The sequence below is a fragment of the Sitophilus oryzae genome, unplaced genomic scaffold, assembly GCF_002938485.1.
Source record: "Sitophilus oryzae breed Bouriz unplaced genomic scaffold, Soryzae_2.0 scaffold_1976_pilon_pilon, whole genome shotgun sequence".
NCBI lineage: Eukaryota > Metazoa > Arthropoda > Insecta > Coleoptera > Curculionidae > Sitophilus > Sitophilus oryzae.
Window position 1 is genome coordinate 1,032,461 of NW_022146697.1, and position 17,612 is coordinate 1,050,072.

The 17,612-nt window shown below is 29.6% G+C and overlaps 1 protein-coding gene across 1 annotated transcript; it reads left to right on the forward strand.

The window, feature by feature from the left end:
- The first annotated feature begins 543 nt into the window (after window positions 1-543).
- Window positions 544-17,556, forward strand: LOC115883688 (ras-related protein Rab-2). Its single transcript, XM_030902081.1, has 5 exons — window positions 544-697; window positions 1,048-1,207; window positions 1,275-1,430; window positions 3,950-4,130; window positions 17,056-17,556. The coding sequence occupies exons 1-5, from the start codon at window positions 652-654 to the stop codon at window positions 17,152-17,154; spliced, it is 642 nt and encodes a 213-aa protein (XP_030757941.1). The 5' UTR covers window positions 544-651; the 3' UTR covers window positions 17,155-17,556.
- Window positions 17,557-17,612: the final 56 nt, after the last annotated feature.

A 17,612-nucleotide genomic window follows, 5' to 3' on the forward strand; every position in this document is an offset into this window, starting at 1 on the left:
TTTGTGTTCTCCCTTACATAAATTCATAAATAAATAAATTATATTATTGGTTCTTGATAAAATGGTGAATGATAAAAATATAGGAACTTCTCAATCCCGATACAATCCATTATGTAAAATAAAAATATCTAAAATTTATCACATCTAATTTAAATTACATGTTTAATAATAAATATTAAAATATCTTTAATATAGTAACATGTCTAAGATTAAATCTGACTTTCAATCATATGTTCTCATAATCCAAATAAATCAAAAATTAATCTATACTATTTAAATATGTCAAAAAATATCGTTTAATATCTTGTTAATATTTATTATATGCAAATTATTAATATATAAACTGAAAAATATATATAAATTTTAATATCTAGCCACTTTAAAATTTTAATTAATATAGAGACCTCTATCCACAACATCCGCAAGTAAAATTATTGACAATTTATCTATTTAGGTTGGCAACAATTTTTTATCGATTATTTTTGTTACCGCCCAACCCTAAATGCGCAACCTACCTTTAAATTTGAAATTGTCTACGCATCAAATTTATTCTGTCAATTTAGTGTTTTCGACAGCTGTCATATCATCTGCAAATTACGAAGTTGTTTTCTGGCCAAAAATATTCTGTAAATAGTATTTTTTTCCGGAATAATGTCGTATGCATATTTGTTTAAATACATAATTATTGGTGATACAGGTAAGAACTAATAATAACATTGTTAATTATTCTATCACAAAAATATGTTACTTTGTTCTTGAAGTTCTTTTAATCAGTTTTATGGAAAATGACTTCATCAGACAAAGACAGATTTTTTTAAGTTCATTATTTGTTAATGCGTCAGTGTTTGTACACAATGCTATTTGTTGTAAACAGTATCTCACCTTATTATCACTTCTGCCTAGAATTTTTAGGCCTATAGTAAATTAACAATTTGTGTCCATATTTACTCATGGATTGTCTTACATATTTTTAACTTATCTTGATACACATATGTGCAGCAATTTGGGCTTGAACTTGAGCTTAAGACTAACTAGAGTTTCTTTTAGGTGTAGGTAAATCATGCCTACTTTTACAATTCACTGATAAAAGATTCCAGCCTGTTCATGATTTAACAATTGGTGTAGAGTTTGGTGCTCGAATGATCACTATTGACAGTAAGCAAATCAAATTACAAATTTGGGATACTGCTGGACAGGAAGCTTTCAGGTAAATAATTATATTTTTCTAATGCATTAAAATGCACTAATTTGATGTTTTATACTTTGTTTTCTAGATCAATTACGCGATCTTACTATAGAGGTGCTGCTGGGGCTCTTCTAGTTTATGACATTACAAGAAGGGAAACCTTTAACCATTTGACAACTTGGTTAGATGATGCTCGACAACATTCAAATTCTAATATGGTAATTATGCTCATTGGAAACAAAAGGTATGTACCTAATATAAATTTCATATTGAGTATGATTTATGAAGATACTTTTTATTTGATGTGTGTAAATAGGACATTTTTATTGTTTTAAACTTATTTATGGTTTGCTTTTCTGAGTCTGAGGTGTGAATCAGACCTATCAAATTTTTCAATATTTAAATGCTGAGATTTCGTAAATTGTATTGTTTATGTTAAATTTTTAGATAACTATAAAGTATCTGAATTCTGTGTGAAATTTTAGGTATTTATTTAATTTTTTATTTGCACTTTAAAGTGAATTTATTACAAAGCCTTGTTATTTTTTCTATTATATTTAAGAGTACAGCTCTATGGAGTACAGGGTGTCTCATTTTTGTGTGTTTTGCAGGGTTTCTCATTTATAGTACAAAGATGCGGTTTTCACATTACCTTGCTACTTTTTTATGAAACTAAAGATGCTACACAGAGTTTCGTCCTAACCCTCTTTGTTCTTAAAATACAAGGCATACATAGTTAAATTAACATCATTCATATTAAATTTGAAATTGTTGCATTTTTCTACTCTCTTCATAGTATCTCAGTTATAACTAATGGAAAAGATGAAAACTGAGTTTCATAGAGTTTTTTATGTAGAATTCAGTGGCATAACTAGTTTTTCTCTGGAAGCTGTCATTCTTAAAATATGACCCAAACTTATATTTTCTAAATGGGATTGGGATACCCTGTATATTTTTTATTTTATTTGTTATGAGCTTTCTAAAAATATACTATACTCTATTTAATAATATTATTTTTCTTTTTTATAAACAAGATAAAAAATAAATTATTTAACTTTTTAACATACTAAACCAAACCAAACCTATAACTTTTTTATTTTTTCAGATAAAAAAACGAGATTTGGCATGTTACATAAATTAGGATTGATTGACGTATTCAATTATTTTTGGTTTTGGTTACTTCCTGTTTCACCGAAAATGACACTCTGAATAGAATGACAAATTATATGTCCACTTTTGACATTTTCACATATTTATGGTTTATTTGAAATTGTAACATGCGGTTTATAATATTTTGACTCGAAATACCAAGTGTGTAGTATCAAATTATTTGTAAAAAATGATTTTTTCCCAATATGCTAATGAGCTACCCTAATTCCATTTTAAAAATTTGAGACATTAAAAATATGATTCAAGCATCTTTTAACTGGCCAAGACAAGACAAGAAAAACATTAGATGATCAAATCTATTTTTCCAATATTCTTCTTCTATAGAAATTAGTATTTTTAACACAGACATGACATTCTAGATTGAAACTTTAAATACAATTTTTTAAGCGAAAATGTCAAAAGTTGACATATGATATGTCATTTTATTCAGAATGTAATTTTCTATCAAATAAAGTATAAATAAACCGATAGTGCCATTTAAAAATCAAAAGTTGTAGTCATTTCCGGTGAAACAGGAAGTGACCAAAATCAATTAAATACGTCAATCAATCCTAATTTATGTCATATACTAACATGCCAAATCTCGTTTTTTTATCTGAAAAAAATAAAAAAGTTATAGATGTGAACCACTTTCGAGAAGCACCCGGTATAGGCGGTTGAGGTAATCAAAACTACTCAATAATTTATTCTACAACAAACTTTGGTTAGTTGGAATAGCCACACTAGTTTCCAGCAATTCCACACTAGTTTTTTTGTGTGAAATCATTGCCCAAGTGCATCAAAAATATCAACTCTGATAGATAGGATGTTATCTAAAAGCAGCACAAGTTCATTTTAAGTGCATGAATTATGAAGATAATACGAGGGAGAGCAAAATTATCTGGTTATAAATTAAATTAAATAAAATAATAATACATTTTCAAACTAGGTTGATTGCAAAATAAAAACACTAAATCACCACAATACACCAAAACACTTTTACTTTTACACTGGACGCGCGTTTCGCTAACCATGTTAGCATCATCAGCAGATGATTATAAACTCAGTAACTCAATAGGTTGATTATTTGTTAAAAATTTAAATAATTCATTTTTTACTTTGTTTATGAAAATAAGTATAGGATATATTATATTTTTAGAGTAAGTATATTTTTAGAAAGCTCATAACAAGACAAATCAAATAAAAATAATATACAGGGTGTCTCATTTAAAAAAAAAACATAAGTTTGAGTCAATTTCGAAAATGATAGCTCCCAATGAAAAACTAGTTACGCCACTGGATTCTACGTAAACTACTCTACGGGACAGAGTTTTCACGTTTTTAATAAGTTGTAAGATAACTGATACAAAAATGCAATATTTTAAAATTCGCCCTCTAGTTAAGAACCTAAGAAGGCTAGAAAAAATCTGTGTATTGCATCTTTAGTTTCAAAGAAAGTAACACAGTGAGTGAAAACCGCATATTGTATTTCTACTCACAAACGTGAAACCCCATATAACTATCTGTAGACATAATATATTTTCTAAATTATATACGATTTACTAATAAATATTTTGTTATAACAAATTTAATAATTTTAAAATAATGTTTTAGTGATTTAGAATCAAGGCGGGAGGTAAAAAAAGAGGAAGGTGAAGCTTTTGCTAGAGAACATGGATTAGTTTTTATGGAAACATCAGCTAAAACTGCAGCCAATGTGGAAGAAGCGTTCATTAATACTGCTAAGGAAATTTATGAGAAAATACAAGAAGGTGTTTTTGATATCAACAATGAGGTAAGTTAAATGTACTGTTGCAAAATGTTTTATATTTTGGAATCTAAAACACAAAAAAGTTATATGTTTAATTTACACAAAAGATTTTTTTTTCTTTGAATTATTTATCACATGGTAGTATAATTATACCGTGTGCGTCTCAAAAGTACCCCTATAACTTTTTTACTTTTTCAGATAGAAAAACGAGATTTGGTATGTTAGTATATAACATAAATTAGGTTTGATTGACGTATTCAATTGTTTTTGGTCACTTCCTGTTTCACCGGAAATTACTACAACTTTGGATTTTTAAATGGCACCCTCGGTATTTTTTTACTCTATTCGATAGAAAATGTCACTCTGGATAGAATGACATATCATATGTCAACTTTTGACATTTTCGCATATGATTTATTTGAAATTATAACATGCTGTTCATAACAAAAATTTGATTCGAAATACCAAGTGTGTGGTATCAAATTATTCGTGAAAAAATGCTTTTTCCAAATATGCTAATGAGCCACCCTCGATTTGAAAAAATTGAGATATGATTGAAAATACGATTTGGGTATCTTTTATCTGGCCAGGACGACACTAAAAAAATTATACGATAAAATCTATTTTTCCAAGGCCTCTTGATTAAAAATTAGTGTTTTTAACATAGCCATGGCACTCTAGATTGAAATTTAAAATACGATTTTTTATTAAGCGAGAATGTCAAAAGTTGGCATATGATATGTCATTCTATTCAGAATGTCATTTTCTATCGAATAAAGTAAAAATATACTCAGGGTACCATTTAAAAATCAAAAGTTGTAGTCATTCCCGGTGAAACAGGAAGTGACCAAAAACAATTGAATACGTCAATCAATCCTAATTTAGGTCATATGCTACCATACCAAGTCTCGTTTTTTTATCTGAAAAAATAAAAAAGTTATAGGGGGTGAGCCACTTTTGAGATGCACCCGGTATTATTAAAAGTAGTCTGATTATATTATTAGTGACAATTACCTATTAATAATCTTTATTACCAAGTGACATTTGCCTATAATAGCAATATCTTAACTTTAAAGGTTTGCATATAAAAGGTTTTATTGACTATTTGTTATTTTATTGTCATTTATGTTACATGTTTACTTTTTGAATAATTAAACAAATTACAGCAAAGCATTATTAACATTTACAAATGACACTTGAATTAAAAATGTTCTTTTTATATTTTTCTTTCAAATTATAATCAAAAAATTATATTTATATTATATTTTATTTCATTATTAAAAGTGATTACTCTGTGCGTATCTATATGACTATTTGACTATTTTTTACACATATTTTATTAGATTGAAATATAATGGGACTTTACTAGTGGTAGCATTTATAACATTTTCCAATTTACTAAAAGTTGCTAAAAGTATGGAAGATAAGCAATATACGTTATCACCTTTATTCATTATTCATTAATGATATATACACGTATAGTAAGGAAAATAGGTCTTCAGAGTGATAAAAGTGGTTTGTTCTAATGCTAGAAAAAGTTATAATAGTGTCGCGACCTAGCTGGGGGTTGTTTGCTAGGGTCGCTATACCAGGTTCTCTCTCTCAATCAAAACAACCATTGAATAAAATATTCATTTATTTAATATAAAGTTCACAGTATAATACAATTTTGGGGAATGCCAAGACTTAATGGTTTAGTTAACTAAGTACTTACAGGAACATCTTCAGTCTGCGCTGTCTTCTGCTAACGGACCGATAACGCGAATTACTGACTGTATAATACGACTCACATCGATGGACTAACCTCTCGACTCTCTTTAGCATACATTTTTATATTTTCTATCCCTCGTGGTCATCGCCGGTTACGTCGTTCAATCTGTTTTCGTCTGGTACATTCGCGGCTATGACCATGAGAAATCGAACTGGTAGCCTGCGTTTGACTGACGAGATTGTTGTATTTTAATTGTTTAATTATCAATGTTATTTAAAAAACATATGTCAATGTCATGCAGGTAACCGATCTCTTGAGCCTATATCAAATTGGTTTACTCGAATTATATTTTTATTTACTAGGATTATATTATTTGTGTTTTTCCCCAATTTGATCTAAACCCAAGATTGACATCTATTTAAGTCTTGACATATCCCCGGGCGGAGAGCTGGTCCCCAGCGATAAAAAATATTCTATAAAGACTTAAATAGGAAACACACAATAAATTCTTTACAAATACAAAATAAAAGTTAATTACAATGCTACAGTGATCCTGAAAGTCATGAAAATAAAAAAAAATATTTTTATCGTTCACTCTTTAGTCCTGTACAATAATAAGGGTCCTACTCGATACCACCCGTATTGAAGAAGTGCGTCGTCCTTGTACGTTGCCTTCTGTTGCGTCCATTTCAACCATAGATTTTAACCGTAGCTCATATCAGTTAAGTAATGCACACCATAAAATAATAAATACAAGAAGAAGTGTCAAGTCAATGTTAAATTATGGAAACAGCGTGGCTGCCTGGGTAACTAATTTTCAGATATGGCGGCTGGGACATTTGACATGATTTGACATGACATAGACACTTCATTGACACGACAATTTCAATTTTATGAAATTTATTTCCCGTTTCAGTTTTTGATGGCGGGCTGTTCAGGAGGTTTAAATGAGGGTTAATATACTTTTACTTTTTCTAGTAGTAAAATAATACAACAAAATTACTCAAAAATATTTATTTGGAATTTAGAACAATGTAAATATACAAATCAACACAATTAAAGAGCTATAAACCTATAAACTACTGTATCAATATCAAAATATTTAAATAACATCAGAGATGCTGTGAAATTGAAATAGTAAAGTAACAATGCACTGACTTACAGAAACTTGAAGATAAATAAATGTTTTCACAGCTTCACGGGCGTAAAACTAACTGGAAGCAAGAAAAAAGACAACAGAATCCATGCAAAACCTGGAATCAAAAAAAATATGTAAAAAAAAAAAACATAAATATAGGTACATAATAAGACTGTTGTGAATTAAATCAAACAGGACTTGAATGAAAATAAAATGAATAAAAATAGCAATACATATACATCTAATACCTCATTTTATTAATTTTAAAAGTAAATCACATACATAGCATTATGAAAATACACCAACAGGTACCTATGTGATATGTAAATTACGCATTTCTGTTCATCTTGAATAATTAATGTAAGCTAATAATAGTTCAATAATCATAATTTACGCTTGTGTAACTTGCTTTCAATTGCTCAAAATCACCGATCAGTCTTTAAAGTAGAGATACGGAAAAAATCCTTGGTAAAATATCAGATCCTTGGATCTAAAGCTAAAAAAAATAAAAACGTTAATATCTTACCTATTTTTACATATAATGTGGCCCATACCTACTACACGCAGAAACGTCGATTTCATTATTTTCTTCATGTGTAATTAATACCATATATACTTTATTAAAGTGTTAACGAGACTTTATATATCAAAAACATCTTTGTACTTATAAATTTCAGACGAAATATCATAAACAAACTTCAATCAATCTAAAACGGCAAAAAATTAAAATTCTTTACAAATACAAAATAAAAGTTAATTACAATGCTACAGTGATCCTGAAAGTCATGAAAATAAAAAGAAATATTTTTATCGTTCACTCTTTAGTCCTGTACAATAATAAGGGTCCTACTCGATACCACCCGTATTGAAGAAGTGCGTCGTCCTTGTACGTTGCCTTCTGTTGCGTCCATTTCAACCATAGATTTTAACCGTAGCTCATATCAGTTAAGTAATGCACACACCAACACTGCCTTTGCCTTTGTTTGACTGGTTGCCTTCTTATCTATCGCATACTTCTATTCGTCCGCGCGCTTGGTTTCAATGTCAAACGGGCGACGGCCTTTTGAAATTGCTGGAATCAGCGGAATACTGGACAATTATTTTTCTTTTCTTCATTAGTGTACTGTTTTCATTCGAGCCAAAACAAAATTTACTTGTTAATATTTCTTGGTTTTCTGGCTTCTCTGCGGTATTATGGGTTCAGTGGCTTGTTACTTCAACCATCCAAATTAGTTTTTTCTCCAGGCTGGTTATTGCTTCCATATCCGTATCAAAAATTTCCATACATCTCCAATCCATCGGAATTCGAGGCAAAAAGGCGAGCGGCGTGTTTAATATTTACTCAACTGAACAGAGCTTGTGATGCTGGAAAGTTTCATCTCACTGGTGTAGTTGGTACGTGTTTCCAGACAGCAACTCATTTCTTCCTCCGACTTCTTAGTGTTGATTGTGGTATCGGCAGGTGTGATACAAAGATTCATGAAGGATTAAAGAGTAAGTACTATATTTTATTCACATCTCTAATATCTAAAACAGAATAACATTTACGTTATCAACTATTCTTATTAGTTCCCTATTAAATATGTACAGTTTATGTTTGTCTTAAATATTTTTTGAATATGCATTTGCTCAAAATATATATATATATATATATATATATATATATATATATATATATATATATATATATATATATATATATATATATATATATATATATATATATATATATATATATATATATATATATATATATATATATATATTAAAATTGATAGTTCTAATTATTTGCTTAAGTTCCTTATATTTATAAAAAAAAATAAAGATTTAAAATATGACTTTACTTATTACTATTTAATTAGTCGAGCTAAGCACTTTGTATTATTATTTATATTTAAAAATAGCCTCCAACTATTTGTACGTCAGCAAAAATAGAAACGTAAGTATTTATTATAACGTTTACATTTTCTTTTGATTTAGGACGAAGGAAAAAAAAATATATATATGGCGAAATTCATCACATTCTTTCTTGAGAAACAAAAATCGTTACGTATCTTTTTAATTCTGCCTACTACATTACATGTCCTTTATCTCCTAAGTGGTGAAAGATTGTTTGGAAAAAGTCGCGTGGCTTTTAATAACATGTTTTGTCAACATGGAAACATATACAATAAATAGTCTACAAAACAGAACAACATACATACATATTGACAAAACTATCGCAGTTTATTTTTCTTTTTTATTACTAACATAAATTATAAATAATATTTGTTTCTGACTCGGGGAAAAAAAATAATCAAATTCAACTAGTACCTCTAAAACAATCACGGCTTTTTAAAAAAATAATAGGCATCCTAGGCCAAAATAGTCACGTGACGTTGATACTAGGAATAAAAATAACAACAAATCAACTAACAAAATATCATCCGAGCAGTTCTTTAAAACTAACGTAGCTATTTAATCCCTCCACCAGGAGCTGTAAATGTAGTAGGTTTGAGTATACTTTACCTCAGCTTACCTTGAAAGTATTTCTGTTCTTCCTTTTTTTTTTTAATCCTTATTTTTGCTCAATGTTAGAAAACAAATAATATGTCACCTAAAAATACTCAAAAATAGATTAGTTTCTATCAGTCTCTTGTTTTTTTTTTTTTTTTTAGTAATATAATATAAACGTAAAAATATTCTTAAATGCTATATTAATTAATCAGTATCCTTTATCGTGGTCCATCGTACTTGGCTTCAAGATTCAAACTTCGACTTTAAATATGACTCATAAGCATCGAGTCCAGGGAGGGTGGCTAGGGTGGATAATGATATCCTTCGCCATCTTGGCGTTGGGGCTTTTGGACATCATATTCATTCTCCTACTTGTGCAAGAAATAGCTTGCTGGGGTCTAAATTCATCACGAGTTTTTTCTCTTGGAACGTTTGTTTTCCGGTCAAAATAGTCAAACTGTCGGTTCCTTAACGGGTGGCCCAATAGGCGTGTCCTTTTACTTCTTAAATTTGTGACTTCATGTGTCGTAGTTATATCTTTCTCTTCTGTGTCGGGCGGACAAATTATCGGTATATTTGGGGAGTTGCATTTCTCTTCTTCGAGAAAGAAAGGATTCCATTTTTCTATTTCATCTTCCTCGACATTGCCAGGGAGGGTATTCCACTCATCCTCAGCCGGCATAACTTCACTTGCAACAGGGAGGGCATCATCTTCCTCTACCTGTGCGAACTCTATTGCTACAGGGAGGGTATCATTCACTTCCTCTGCCTGTGCGTATCCCATTGCCACGGGGAGGGCATCACAATCTTCCTCTATCCGTGCACTTTCTAAATTGAGGGAATCCAAATCGTCCTCTTCACAAATATTCACACTATTCTCCTCTATCTCATGCTCCTCTGACACAATAAATATACCATCCATATCAGCTGTTTGTCTCTCAAACAGGGGTGGGTTTTGTTCAAAATTAGTGGTCTGGTTGTCCTCAATTGCATTCTCTTCACTACATTCATAGTTCAAATTATAATTATATTTGTCTGTATAATGTCTACACTCAGTTTGGGCTGCTTCAGCCTGGTTGTCATATCTATAAACCCTGTCATAATGTATTTCATTATTTTCAAATCTTGTTCTGCCATTAAAATTTTTAAACTTTGCCACCCTATGATTATTATACGAATAATCATACTCTAGCTGTCTTTTATTCCTTTTTAAATCGTCTGAATTATAATTATAGTAATCATTATGTTTATAATTATTTTTACTAGCTGAATTATTTAAATTTGTACTACCTTTGTAGAAATGGGACGAACGTGCCAACGTGTTATAATCTGAACTTCTGTCTTTTAGATCACTCAACTTGAAAACAATACTTTTTAACGCGTTAAAATCCATATCACGGCTTGACAACATATAATAATATTTGTCATAAGATGGATGCAAACCATTCTCAAAATAGTCTCTGAATTGATCAAAATTAATCTCATCATATATTTCTTGAAACATTGAAAGTAAGTCAAAATAATAATGTTTAATGTCCTCGTTTGCATCCTGCTTACGTGAGCGCAATTTGGATTTTAGTTTTCTTATTGCTATATCACCGCCAAAATTTAAAATAAAATCTCTTTTCAGATCCGGCCAAGTTTTATGTAAATTATTTTTATTTTTCGCGTATTTTTCAAACCAAAAGACAGATGCGTGTTTCAGGTAACACTGCAAATATCGAATTTTATATGCACAATCCCAACCATTTCTATCAGTAATTTTATCGTAGTTAGAAATAAAAGACACTGGGCAATCGTACCTAGGGTCAAATGTAGGGGTTCAACAAATTTAGGCAGAACTGGAAGTCTTTGAAATTCCATCATGAAAAATTTTAAAATAAAAAGTTTAGCTTGTTTAAAAATAATTAGTTAGAGAGTTTATGACATTGAAATATATCAAGAAATATTTAAATATAGACAAAGCCATTGGCATTTCAATGAAATTTAAACGTTAGAAAAATAATAAACAAATGTGGATGAGAATGTACTCATATTTCAAAATAAAACATGATGTGTAGGTCAGGGTGAAAACTACAGTCGTCAGCATTTTCCAGCACTTGACTTTATAAATAAATGTAATAAATAATATTCAAATAATATATAGGGTATTAAATTATTATGAGATACTTAATAAAAACTATAAAATAAAATATTCATACTATAATAGTAGATATAGGTTATTTAAATATTTATCAACTTAAATATACTAAAATTTAAAATCATTTCGTATATTTTACGAAAACAAAAATCTTGCATATTGGATAATATTAATCAAAATAAAGAAACTATGTTAAAAAGCAAAAAACTAAATATATTTAAATCATTTCAATAAGTTAAAACTAGGACATTCTTGGCATTCCCAAAATATAAAAAAAATTAAAATACATGCCTTCATCACATGTTGTGGTGGCGAAAAATATAGAAATAATTAATTAAAAACAAATTTCTTTAAAAGGTTGTTTTGCAACAGATAAAAACGACATTTCCACCACATGTCTTGATGGTGGGGACGTATTGAAAAAAAAAAATATTTGAAATTAAAAAAATAAAAGAACTTTGCCTCCACTACATGTTGCGGAGGTGTGTGGGGTTTACCCGTAATTTGCATTAAAAAAGGCTACTTTGACTAAAAAAGAGACTGGCGCCTCCAACACATGTCGTGGTGTTAAAGAAAGTAATTAAAAATTTGCATTCAAACAGGTTGCTTTGATTAAAAAAGAGACCGGCGCCTCCACCATATGTCGCGACCTAGCTGGGGGTTGTTTGCTAGGGTCGCTATACCAGGTTCTCTCTCTCAATCAAAACAACCATTGAATAAAATATTCATTTATTTAATATAAAGTTCACAGTATAATACAATTTTGGGGAATGCCAAGACTTAATGGTTTAGTTAACTAAGTACTTACAGGAACATCTTCAGTCTGCGCTGTCTTCTGCTAACGGACTGATAACGCGAATTACTGACTGTATAATACGACTCACATCGATGGACTCACTCCCGACTCTCTTTAGCATACATTTTATATTTTCTATCCCTCGTGGTCATCGCCGGTTACGTCGTTCAATCTGTTTTCGTCTAATTACATTCACCCGGCTATGACCATGAGGCAATCGAACTTTGGTAGCCTGCGTTTGATTATCGACCCGAGATTGTTGTATTTTAATTGTTTAATTATTAATGTTATTTAAAAACATATCTGTGTCGATGTCATGCAGGTAACCGATCTCTTGGGCCTATATCAAATTGGTTTACTCGAATTATATTTTATTTACTAGGATTATATTATTTGTGTTTTTTCCCCAATTTGATCTAAACCCAAGTTGACATCTATTTAAGTCTTGACAATAGATTTTTTTTATTATTTATGTTACATCTTATCTCGCGTTGATAAAAGATAATATTTTTAGCAAATATTCACCACTATGAAGTAATAAATATTGGTACCAAAAAAATCTACAGTTGTTATAGATGAGAGAGCCTAACTAAAGATTTTTTTTCTTGTTGGCTGATTAATACAGGGTGACAAATAAATTGTTGCACAAACCTCCATTTAATTGCCTAAACTTGTATGTTTTTTTTGCATACTTATACAGTTTTTTTAGGCAACTGGGCCATTAAAAATTTTGATAAGATCTAATTTAGATATATGTATATACAAATTTGAATTTTTTCAAGTTAAAATTTATTAGCTCCAGTTGATTTTTCTTTCTAAAATATTTTTCATTATCTTGCGGTTTAATTGAGATGTTTAATTCACAGGCAAATTGCGTGTGTATTTTCTGTCATTTTTTGGATCTTGTCTGTCGAAATCCTCCCCGAGTCATTGAACAGACTATACCAGGTGTTTTTGAAAAGTGGCTCAGCCCTATAATTTTTTTTTTGAGATTGCTTAAAAAACGAGATTTGGTATGTTACTATATGACATTAATGAGGATTGATTGACGTACTCAATTAATTTCGATCACTTCCTGTTTTACAGGAAATTACTAGCGAAAATTTAACAATTCGAAATACCTAGTATGTGGTAACAAATTATTTGTAAAAACTATTTTTCCAAATACGCTAATGCGAGCCACTCTAGTTTTATTTGAAAAAATTCAGTTATAATTAAAAATACAATTTAGGCATCTTTTAACCGGCCAGGAAAAGACACAAAAAACATTGGACAATCAAATCTATTGTTTCAAAGCGCCTTGATTAAAAATTATTGGTTTTAACTATGGAGTGTAGAGGTAAGGAGAAATAACTCCGTGCATTAAAAAGTGGTCAAAAAAAGGGAAGAATTAGGATGGCGCTGCTGTAGCAAGATCCTAAAATTTAAGACATTCTCGGAACATTTTAGAACAGATGATTCAAGACATAAATATTTGACGTGAAGCAAACGCGAAACCGCGGGTTTCAAAAAAATACAATTTTATTTTCATGTTGCATGAAATAAATTACAGGTTTTTATTCAGCAGCAATAGACTAGGCCCTTTTTTATTGTTTCTCATAAGTTATTTCGCACATGTCATTCAAGACGACGAAAAAATATTCTGATCGTTTTAGCTTAAAATATTAAAATTAATGGTAATTATAATTAAGAAAAATTTTATTTAAAGTAATAATTGGTGATGGGTTTAAAATAAATATAATGCAGCTTTAAAATAACTTCATACCTACATTTATTTAGTATAAAAGTAAGTCAATATGTGGTTTTATTATCGATTATTCAGAAGCAATAGACTGAGCCTCTTTTATTGTTTCTCATAAGTTATTTCGTAAATCTCATTCAAGATGAAAAAGCTTTAGTTTAAAATTAATGTTAATTATAATTAGGAAAACTTTATTAAAAGTTTAATTGATGATATGGGATTTAAATAAATATAATGCAGGTCTAAAATAACGTAACACACTTTATTTAGTATAAAAATTAAGCCAATATAATATAATTTTATACTGTACAAGTATTTATTTACGTTTTGCCCCATCGTAGTTGCCATTCATTCAGAATAGTGGATTTTAAATGTTCGATAGTAGGATGGTTTAACTACCTTAATATCAACTACTTCTAGACAAGAATGGTGTGCAGTATTATCTTCTTTTTCACTCCCAGCTATTCCAACATGGCTTGAAACGTGAAATAATATAATTTTATAGCCCTTCCAGATGCTCATGTCTTCCTTGTAGTTCACCCAATAGAATCGTTCTCGCAGCTTCCTCTCAAGTTGGTAGTTGCTATTCATTCAGAATAGTGGATTTTAAATATATTTGGTAGTCGGATGGTTTAACTATCGTAACAATAACTACTTTTAATAATTCTTTTTCTCAATTCTTTGCACTATAATTTGCATCCAACGTATTGTAATATTTTCCTTTGAATTTCGTTTCCTATTGTCCCATGGCTTGAGACGTAATGTTATAGCCCTTCCAGATCCTCATGTATATGTCCCTTTTCCTTCTAGTCCACCCAATAGAACCTTTCTCTTAGCTTCCTCTCAAGTTGGTAGTTGCCATTCATTAAGAATAGTGGATTTTAAACATGTTTCATACTCGGATGGTTTAACTACTGTAACATCATAAATAAATTGTATACCAACACATAATGGCCAAACTTCAACAGACTTTAATATTCATAAACCTCATCAGAAGAAAATATTTTTTGATCCAAAGTTTTTTTTTCGTTATTAGAATAAATTCCTACAATTTGTTAATTCGTTACAACATTGAATAAAAGATGCAAAGTGTTTATACATACTATAATAGATATATCTTCATTTAAAATTATGAGACTATATCTGCTTGCTTGTAGGATCTAGACTCATAAACTCAATAATTTCTTTTATTGATATAACCAATAAAGTGGTAATGCTGAAATTTGTTTTTGATTTGAGCAATAGGGTCCATTATTTCCATTATTTGATGCTGTTATTGCTCTACAAAATGTTGATCTTTATCAAGGGATGTTTATGTGTATAATAATACTGTATGATCGAAAAAACACGGCGTCCAGTTGGCTTGGAAATGAACATCTCGATGACATTCTCCATATCATTTTACATATAAAATGACAGCAATCTTCATTTCATAGGCATCGCTGACGCCGTTTTTTATTCGATCAAATTGTACTTACGTGTATAATATTCATTTAATGGTTCCTGTTTTAGTTGTTGGTGTTCATATTTTGGTTTTTTATTCTGTTGTTGCTCTACAAAATGTTAATATTTATGTGTATAACATTACTCTTTCTGTGTATAATAATACGTATGTGTATAATATTCATTTAATGGTGCCCTTCTTGCTTGTTGCTGTTGTTGCAATTCAGAATTTAAATTAACCTGAGGCAGTAGGTAGAGCTTCATCCTCCAATATTTTCCTATGTAAATACTGAAATGGACAGTATTTCTGATGACAATTTTATCACAAACTTTAACATCTTGTTCTTTAAAATGAAACTGCCATACCTTATCTGTAGACTTCAAAGCTGTATCTAAATGCTTTTGACCATCACTGTAATCTAATTCTTGTCTGAAAATCAATACCTAATATTATCCTGATGATTTTGATTTTTGATAGATTATTAAAATACAGCACTTACAGTTAACTATATTTCTTCACAGTACCTACAATTTTATGTATTTCCTACTTTTACTTGTTTAAAAAAATGCCAACAATTTTGCATGTCTGTCAAACTTTAAAATCATTAAAAATAAATTTTATTTAGGTTGTAACTTTATAAAAAGGATTGTAAAAATATACTTTGTAACATGTATGTCAATAATCTTACGAAAAATGTTTACTACACTTTTGATTGACTCTAATTTTTACATGTAATACAAATAATACAATACTGAATTATATTATGTATTTTACATACCGTAGGCTTTGCCTTTGCTCTTTATTTTTCCATCAGATATTCAATCAACTTCGCACCACACACACTTTAACCATTGTTAAATATTATTTATTATTTAAAAACCGCCAACCAAACCAAGCACAAAATATTGATAAACAATAATTATTTTATATTCAAAAACTCTGTCTAAAAAATAAAAACAAAACTTTTTTTGGGTAATGTTTGGTTATATTTATTTTTATTCTCTTATCTATGGTTACTTTTAATTTTTTAGATTCATGCGTTTTTAGCGCCACTGTGGTCATTTGGCGAACCCTTATTCTTCCCATTTTGTGACCACTTTTTCAATAAAAGTCCCGTAAGAGTTGTTTCTCCTTACCTCTACACTCCATAGTTTTAACACAGCCATGGCACTCTAGATTGAAATTTAAAATCCTAATTTTTTTTAGTTGAAAATGTCAAAAGTTCACACATAATATGTCATTCTATTCAGAATGTCGTTTTCTATTATATAAAGTAAAAAAATACCGATAGTACCATTTAAAAATCAAAAGTTTATTTGCGGTGAAAGAGGAAGTGACCGAAAGTAATTGAATACGTCCATCACTCCCGATTTATGTCATATACTTACATACCAAAGTTCGTTCTATTATATGAAACAGTAAAAAAGTTATAGGGTTGAGCCACAATAATTTACTTTGTGTCAAATCTTATTGTCATTTTCAGGCAAACGGAATCAAGATCGGCCCCCAACATTCCCCAACAAATCCTTCATTGCCAGGAGCAGGAGGTTCAGGTGGATCTCAAGGTTCTGCATGCTGTTAAAACAGAATTACTAATTTTTTAAGATAAATGTAACGTAAATTATTTAAGGTTCTTATTTTTTTCGCCTCGACAGCAGCAGGCAACGATGTATATTACATAAATTTATATAAGAGAACAACTTACATGTGCATTAGTGCTTTAGGTGCTTTAAGGATATAATTATCAAGATTACCTTAATAGCAGAAATAAATTTATGTAATAAAGTTGTTTCGTATTGTGATTTTGTAAATGTGTTATAGAAAAATCATATTTTCTTTTACTATATTATATTTTATATATTATTGACCCCTATTAAGTACCTACATTTTTTTTGCAACACCTGATTAAAATATGTTTGTTATAATATCCTTAAGTATGTATCTGTGGTGTTTTAGTCAACATTAAAAATGATCTAAAAATTCATTTAGTTAGTCTTTTTAATTAATTCCACTGATATAATTTTTAAAAATGTAAAATAG

Excerpts from the sequence above, each read along its gene's own strand:
- LOC115883688 (XM_030902081.1), top strand. The coding sequence starts at position 652 with ATGTCGTATGCATATTTGTTTAAATACATAATTATTGGTGATACAG. Across the intron at positions 1,208-1,274 it reads GCTGGACAGGAAGCTTTCAG|ATCAATTACGCGATCTTACT; the intron begins GTAAATAATTAT and ends TTTGTTTTCTAG. Across the intron at positions 1,431-3,949 it reads ATGCTCATTGGAAACAAAAG|TGATTTAGAATCAAGGCGGG; the intron begins GTATGTACCTAA and ends ATAATGTTTTAG.